Source organism: Capra hircus, chromosome 9 (assembly GCF_001704415.2).
Source record: "Capra hircus breed San Clemente chromosome 9, ASM170441v1, whole genome shotgun sequence".
Classification (NCBI taxonomy): domain Eukaryota; kingdom Metazoa; phylum Chordata; class Mammalia; order Artiodactyla; family Bovidae; genus Capra; species Capra hircus.
Window position 1 is genome coordinate 90,600,566 of NC_030816.1, and position 8,535 is coordinate 90,609,100.

The following is an 8,535-nucleotide window of genomic DNA, read 5'->3' on the forward strand; positions in this document are numbered from 1 at the left end:
TCCCTCTGTCACCCAGACATGGCTGGCACACCAGGCGACTGCCCCCAAGGATGCCCGGCTCGGATCAGAGGCAAGGCTCCCTCCGTCTGCGTCCTGGGACCACCGTCTCTTCCCGTGTCCTCTAGGATGTCAGTTCACTCTGTCTTAGCTTTTTCAGAACTTTTGCTTTTTTATGACCACCCCTCAGAAAGACTGTGACCTAATCCAGAGGGACCTTGATCCGCATTTCAGCCGGAGCGGGCAGTACCAGTGGGAGGTCGTGGCCACAGCGCTCAGGGAGTTTGGGGGCTGAGAGCAAGTGTGGGATCATCATAACCCCTGCCGGGTGCACAAGCTGCCAAGCATCACGACCGAAACCCTTTCCGTCCTTGCGCTCAACTGACCAGCAGCTGAAAGATGCCCCGATTGAAAGGCAGACGGCCGTGGACAGAAAGACTCACACGTCAAAGCTGCACACACGCCGCAATGCCAGTGATCAGGTCTTGGGCTCTGAATCCTCAGCCCTGAGTTCCCACTCTGGGGTCAAGGGCTGGGTCACAAAGCTATGTTACAGACATCAAAGCCATATCCTTCCACGTGGATCCATAAAGTGACAATTTATATTTGTGTACAGTTAATGTAAAGGAGCCTTTTAACAAAGTGAATCAGAAGATGGGGTCATGGGCAGATGAGAGCCTCCTCTGTGGGGCTCAGCCCAGGTGGGGGGCAGTTAACAGGCCCTGTCGGTCTCCACCCTCTTTATTTGTAAACTGAGGAAAGCGGATGAGCCCAACTCAGGGGGTTTTGAAGATGAATTGATACGTTGCATTCAAAAAGCCCAGCATGGTGACCCTCAAATATCAAATACTCAAGACAGGTTGACAAATTATGGTTGGATATAAATTCGAAACGTAATTAACAGACAATGTGGGATTGCATCAAAGGTTCAAGTGGCCCATTTTCATAATAAGGTGGTATCACCAGCTGCGACTAGTATAAAGCTTCCCATAAACCAAGCTTGACAAAGAGTTGTGGAGTCATCTTATGAAGATCTTCATACATCAGTATATTAAAATGCCAGGGATGTTTTTGGCATGTAAAATGGATTATATTGAATAACTGAAATGCATGCACAGTTAATCCTTCAAGCAACGTACTGTTTTCAGCTGTCAACACATCTGAGTTGACCAGCCACCTGGGCAAGGCCAGGATGGCACCATATTCCAACACAGTCCCTTACCTTGCACGGCCCTCCCCACAGGAGGAGGGCCCTCCACAGCAGGACCCAGGTACCTACCTCCCCGGCTCTGCTGGCAGCCTTTCTTGCTCAGAAGATCCTCCACAGAGTTTTCAAAAACTAGGTAGACATTCTGCAGCAGACCCTGAGGTGCGACAAGGAGAGAAACCCACGTGGGCGAGCAGCAGACATCTGAGGGCTCGCTAGGCGGTATCTCAGAGATACAAGATGCAATTTACAGCAGCGAGAATGTTTCCTTCTGTGCTCTTATTCTCAGCAGGTCTGAAATCTCGTTAATGGATTATCTGTGTATGTTACTTCAAAGCTTCGTCTGAGGCCAGACGCAGATGTGGGTTTGACTCAAGAAGGGAGAGCATTTGAGAGAAGGGGCTTGAGAGGGATGGTGGAGACAGGCTTAGGGAACAGACCATGGAGGCCACACTCTCGGCTGGGGACCTTGAGGGTGACCAGCACTCCCACACGTGGCCGTGGGTTGCAGCAACATGCACTGCTCTGACTGTCCACGAAACAGACCTCATCTACGAGAGCAGGCGGTCCACCCCAAGACAGTGAGGGTCTCATCCCACTGGGCTGAGGGCTTCCTGACGACTGCCAGAGACCACACGGGGCATCTCTAGTGCTCTGATTGAAATAGCTGAGTCTGAACATACATTTATTTCCAAAACGCACACACACCTGGAGGAGAACAGTCGCTAACCCCCTGCTGCAGTTTCTAAACACTCGCATTTAGAAAAAATCCTCTTGCAAACATATTTTACCTGAGATGAACATGGAACCACTCCCTCATAAACCAACAGCCCTCTCCTTAGGAAACATGGTTAATTTTCTCTCCTGCCAGCCTGTCATGTCAGGACTGAACTGGAATCTGGGGACCCTGGGAGACAGCTGAACGGATTCGATGTCTTGATGATCAAATCAGTGTTCAGTCAGGAGATCAGTGACTATTTGTGCAGCTGAGAAAGGTACCTGTGTCCGCTGCTCTGTTGGTTCCTGGGTCAGAGTGTGTATGTGTGCCCGGGAGAGTGCCTGTGTCCATGCGTGCAGTGTGCACGTGTGCACGTGTATAGTATGTGTGTGTGTGCAGTGTGTGTCCGTGTGCATGTGCATAGCGTGTGTGTGCGTGTGTGGCGTGTGCACGTGTGCACATGTGTGCAGTGTGTGCACGTGCCGGCCGGTGTGCGTGGGTGCTCCTTGCGCGCACGCCTGCCCGTGTGCGCCCCTCAGGATCCCGCCCCTCCCGGGCCAGGTCGGGCGGGAGTGTTCGCGGGACCTACCCGGAAGTGGCTCTCGCGCGCCGCGCCCTTGGCCACGTACATCCGGCTCCTCTCGGTCTGCAGATGCTCGTAGAAGGGCTCGTCCAGCGCGAAGCTGTCCATCAGGTCGCAGCCCACGTACAGGCTGTAGGTCTCTCCGGTCACCTGCACGGTGACATTCTTCCACTGGGAGTCAGCCAGGCCCACGTCCTCCAGGGAGATGACATGCTGCGTGCCGTCCACCCAGTAGGTGAGGTCCAGGGTGTCTGCGGGGCCGTTGGACACGATCTCGAACTGCCTGTGCGCGGCGCCCGGGCCCTCCAGCGCCAGCAGGGTGCCCCGGGACCGGCGGTCCTGCTTCAGGCTGGCCGTCAGGAAGAAGCCCTCCTTGCGCCGCATGGCCTCGGCGATCCGGCCCAGGTGCTCCGCGCTCACCGGCGGGATGTAGTCAAAGCGGACGAAGCGGTAGGCGGGCGTGCGGGGGTCTGGGCCCCGGAACTGCTTGGCCCCGATGGTCTTGCGGTTGATGTTGCTGAGGCTGAAGAGGTCGAAGGCCGTGTCCTCGTCCTGGTCTCCCGCTGCTCGGGGAGCAGGGCACGGAGGTCAGGGGCGCGGGGGCACAGGGCCCTCCTCTCGGGCGCCACGCGGGCTGGCACGCCGCCCCTGCGAGGCCGGAGAGCCCGTCCCTCCTTCCTGTCCTGGTCGCTGCCTGACCCGCCCCGCCGGCCGCGGCCGGCCGCAGCCCCGGCTCTCTGTGCGGACCCGCGGACGAGCCGTCACGGAGAAAGGAAGCGGGGGCCGGTTCCCACTCTCCACCTCCCTGACAAGGACCCTGCTGCCGTCTCTGCTCCCCGCCTGAGCTGGGCTCAGGGGAGACCCTCCGTCTCCCACTCCAGTGCCCAGGAAAGCCGCCGGCGGGTGCGCCACTGCAGAGCGGCTGCCTTCCATGTCGCTTTCCTCGAGACATAATATGAGCTGAACTCCTCCCGTGGGGACCCTGTATTTCTCAGAAATACATCCTGCCTCTCAGGGCTCACACTGCAGGAGAGCGTCTGAGAGACCATGAGCCTCAAGGCCACAAACGCATGGTTTTAATGCACCGTCCAAATACTGGAAAGAGGTGGTCTGCCCTCACCAACATCGTAACACTTTAAATCATTCAAAATAATTTTCTGAACAGAAAGTCTAAACAAAGCATAACTTTTATCTAATACTTGGCAAATTGAACCATTAGATTACACAGTGTTGTTGACAGAAGCGTTCATCTTACTACCTGCAATCCAGCTATTTGGCCATGTGTCAAAAATGCTTAAAATCATTAAAGACTTTGACTCTGCAATTTTACTCTGGTAAGTTATCCTAAATATGTAATCACAGATGCAAGGATATATGTATTCACAACAGTACTCCCTGTGGTGTCATTCATAGTCATGAAAATGTGTAATGTAGACGGGAATGGCCTGAAAATACAGAGGGGTACCTTCTAATGGAATATTACAGTCATTAAAAATCGTGTTGTAAGAAAATAAACACATGAAAAAATATTTAGATATGTTTTTAAGTGCAAAAATGTGGGAAGGATAGAAGCTGTAAAACACCAAATACTTCAGGATGTTGTAAATGTCACAGAAAAAAGGCAGCAACTCCCTGGAGGGCCGGTGTTTAAGGGTCTGCATTTCTAAAACGAGCCACAGGTTTGATCCCTGGTTGGGGAACTGACATCCCACATGCCTTGTGGCACAACCAAATAAACAGTTTTGTTTTGTTTTTTAATCCAATTTTAAAAAGAAAGAAAGAAAGAAGACAAAACGTGCCCAGCAAAAGGCTGCATCTATAGGTGGGAGGGTATTTCTCTCTAATACCTCAATTTTCCAAAAATAAATTTCCTATTGTATGGACTCAAAGTGAGTGAAGATTTATTTTAAACTAAGGTAAGGTCCTAAGGGGTGAGGTGCTCCAGCCAGGCCTCCGCTTTATCCACCCTTATGCAGCAGGTGAACCTCGTCCTGGGGGCCCAGGTCACCCAGGGGCATCCACACTCACCCTGAGCGCTGGACCAGGTCACCTAGGGGCGTCCTCACTCACCCTGAGCGCTGGACCAGGTCACCTGGGTGTCCACACTCACCCTGAGTGCTGGACCAGAACACTTGGGGGCGTCCACACTCACCCTGAGCGCTGGACCAGGTCACCTGGGTGTCCACAGTCACCCTGAGCGCTGGACCAGAACACCTGGGGGCGTCCACACTCACCCTGAGCGCTGGACCAGGTCACCCGGGGGTCCACACTCACCCTGAGCGCTGGACCAGGTCACCCGGGGGTCCACACTCACCTTGAGCGCTGGACCAGGCCCACAGGGCCAGCAGCAGCAGTGGCCGCAGCATTCTGTGTCTTCCCAGCCAAACCCCTGCAGATAAATCAGACCCTGTTACTTAAGAAAACATAACCACAGCTTCTAATTTGGATTGGAAGTTTTACTCATATGATCATTTTAAAACAGTTTGTGTATAAAAATAAAAAACAAATGGATTTGTGGGCAAAGCTAGATAGAAAATATGCTTTTCAAATGAGTTTTTCTAACTAAAGTTGGTGTTCATTGGACTAGCATTTGTCAACAAGCACTGTACTAATGATGTCCTAAGCATTCATAGTATTTAATCCTCATAATGACCTAGGAGACAGATACAATCATTATCATGGCCATTTTGCAGATGGGTAAGTGGAGGCTCAAACATGTGAAGCGCTTGCCCAGAGCCAGAACATAAACCCAGGAAGTTCGAATTTAGAAAAATATCAGCCTGGGGAAAATGGCCCACAAAGATATTTTTCATAAATAGCCAAAAAAAGTTGCACCTGATTTAATTAAAGAGAATAAATGGTAACTATGTATGAGTTAGAAGTAACCCTAGTTTGCTGGATCATAACTGCTAAGAAAATAGCCTTCTACTTAGTAATCATTTTTGCTTTGCTTTTCTATTTTCTTGAGGCCTGTTTTTCCATTCTTCAGGATTCTCAGTTGGCAGGCTCAGCAGACACTGGCCCAGAAGTCAGAGCCTGGCCGGGAGCCCGCTCCAGGGTTAACCCCTGCTCAGCGTCCCCGCGTCTGGGCCTCAGCCTCCTCGCCTCCCCTGAGCAGGGGCTTCAGGGCCCTTCCAGCAACACTGCGTTCCGCAGAGGTGCAGCCCATCTGAGACCCCTACCCTCCTTGTTTAGGGCTTCAGGGGTCCTGAGCTTCTTAGTGAGAAAGAAATCCCTGGAGGAGCCTCTCCAGAAGGAGCGGCTTTCCCCGAGAGGGGGACCGTTGCCTGCGGAGCGGGCTCCAAGCAGGACTCTCCCGTCCCGCAGGCTGCAGACACCTGCCTTCACAACAAGCGCAGGGCTTGGCTGTGCTCAGCCCGCACCCCCCAGGCGTTGGGCGGGCCCCGCGGGCAAGGCTCCCGCAGAGCTGCGGGGCCGGCATCACCGTGCTGGCTGGGGAAGCGTCCCTGAGTCCTCCGGTCTCAGGCGCCCCTCCTGTGGAATGAGGACCGGGCGTTTAAACCAGCCACTCACAGGCTGAGTGTGGGAAATGAGCCGCCGAGCAAGTCAGTGTTTGTAAAGACTTCTGAAGCAGCCCAGTAGGAGAGACGGAAAGGCTGCCGTTAGCAGGACTCTTCCGAGGACTGCGTCCCGCGGTGAGCCCTCCTCGGGGACTCAGCACTGCCACTCCGTGAGTCCCGCGCACGCGATCTCAGCGCAAGCGGGGGCGGGCGGGCCCTCCGTCCCGCACAGGCGGACCGCGGGACCACCGCTCCCGCAGCAAGCTCCGTCCGAACTACAGCGTCCCACGTCCCGGGGGCTCAGCTCCCCGTCAGCCCCGAGGACGCACACGGAGCTCTGTCAGGAACAAAAGCAAACCCTCTGGCGCTGAGGCAGACGTCTGCCCCACGGGCCGGGGCCCATCCCGCCTCGGGGGTCGCCCGGCAGGAAAGAAACCACCAGGGGCGCAGCGGGGGCTCCAGCCTCTCTCGCCCGGTGTTGTTAAAAGGCAACACATAGGCTATCGTAGGACACGCTGCAGGGACACACGCGCCCACGCGGCACACCTCGCTTCACACAGGGCTATGGTTATAGTCGGGATGTCGTTACACCTAATTACATTAGAACTTTCACGAAGATCTGCAAAGACTTTTACAATTCTTATATCAGCAATCAGCGCAAACTTTACTGAGAAAGACGACCTTCCAATGGTCAAGAACGAGGTGATTCAACAGAGCCCCTCACTGTCCTCAGCCTCCCCCTGCGAAGAAGCCTGACCGCCCCCCCGCCGCCCGCCCGCCTCCCCCGCCCCCCCACCCCCGCCCCGACTTCACAGAAGTCAGGCTAATTTGCCAATTCCCGCTGCCTTTTCATCTGCAAATTATCCCCCAAACTTGTAAGAGCAGCTGGAGTCCCTGGGCAGTCAGGGCAGTCTTCACTGCCCTTCACTTACTAAACACCATTCATTTAAAACTTTCAGAAACACTTTTCAGCTATGAAAACTGTTTAGCATGCGTCTTTATAACTTATCTTCATCTTTTCACATCCTCAGGAACAACTTCTAGTTTCTTCCTCACGACCGCCCCCCAGTAACAGACTTTATGGAAGCATCCTATTCAGTGGCTGAAACGGAAGCCTCTGCCCAGGATTCCAGGCAGGTACCTTCACGAAAGCCCCAGGGGTCCTCAGGCGATGGGCAATCCGGGCAGGATCACAGCATCCTTCGTGCAGAAAAGATGCCAAAGGGAGCTCACCAGCCCCCGTTCTGCCACTGAGCAGCAGGAGGCCGAGTGAAGACCTGTTTCTGCTTAGGTACCAACAGGCAAGCTCCCTCCCTACTTCAAAACTAGTTTGCACTTTCTCCTTCTCCCCTCTGATAATAAAATTAAAAAAAAAAAAAAGACTTTTCTGAAAAGTTAAACTACAGTGCAACGATTTGGTCAGTGGAGAAGCCGCTCTTACCTGGCGTGGAAACCCTGCAGGAATGACTGGCTCAGAGCCGGGAGGGGGTCGGCGAGGGATGAAGGGCCGCAGGAGGAGACCCAACCCCGCTCTGCAGAGGAGCTGGGCTTGGATCCGCGGCGGGCCGCGGCCGCGCCTTATATGCGCGGAGTCCGTGCGGCCGGCAGTCAGATGCACGCGGAAGCGCTGGACTCGTTCCGCGGCGGGATGACATAATTCCTCCTCTGATCCCGCATTTGCTGGGGCACCTGGCGCCGGTCCGGTCCGGCCCCCTCCGCCCCCGCCCGTGCGGCCCGCCCCTGCTCTGGCCGCAGCTGGGGGATCACGGGGGAGGGGCCGCAGGAGCCGGGGAAGACGGACTTTTCCTGCCTTCTCTCAGGAAATACAATGCTATAAATAAAACCAGCCAGACTGGCTGGAGCGCTCCTTCTTGCTGGAGAGAGAGAGTGCGAGTGCCAGGCTTCCAATCTGGTTCGCGTTACGCAAAGTGAGCACGGTCTCTCTCAACCGAGGAAAAGGCCATCATCAGAAAGCAAAAGAACCGGTGGGTGGAAAGGGTCAGTATATGTATCGACGAAGCTGTACGGATGAACTCATGTATCACGTGCAGAAAGTGTGATGTTTAATCTAAAGGGGCGTCAGTGTATCAGCTGGATGACTGAGAAACAGGATCCGGTGAATTTATTTACATCCAAATCCCGCTTCATGCCCAGCCTGGACCCCACAGGGTGGCCGCTCCCTGGGGACACTCCGCGTGGGACCGAGAACCTCCCGCAGACTTTCCCGGTAGGAAGAACAACCTGTAATTAGCTTCCACAGCCTCACTTAGCGACAGCCCCGAGGGTGGATTACACAGGGGGAAGCCTCTGGAAGTAAGAATAGCAGGCAGCAGTGGGCCCCCTGCCCCTCACCAGAGTGCACACGTCCCCCAGGCAGGCTGGACCATAGGCAGAGGAGAGAGTGGACGGTGCGGGGGGATGAGGCATCCCCAAATGCCAGGCTGGGCCTTGCACAGAGGAATGGTCCCCTGCACAGGCTGGCAGATGGCACCCAAGGCGCCGGGCCATG

General features: G+C 54.7%; 1 protein-coding gene across 1 annotated transcript in view; it reads right to left on the reverse strand.

Moving 5' to 3' along the window:
* THBS2 (thrombospondin 2) overlaps window positions 1–7,640 on the reverse strand; it is a 29,341-nt gene extending 21,701 nt beyond the window's left edge. The window contains exons 1-4 of the mRNA XM_018053486.1: window positions 7,468–7,640; window positions 4,820–4,894; window positions 2,512–3,068; window positions 1,277–1,361 (exon numbers count right to left, since the gene is read on the reverse strand). Coding sequence (XP_017908975.1) covers window positions 1,277–1,361; window positions 2,512–3,068; window positions 4,820–4,871 — 694 coding nt within the window. The 5' untranslated portion in view covers window positions 4,872–4,894; window positions 7,468–7,640. The remainder of the gene's footprint in view (window positions 1–1,276; window positions 1,362–2,511; window positions 3,069–4,819; window positions 4,895–7,467) is intronic.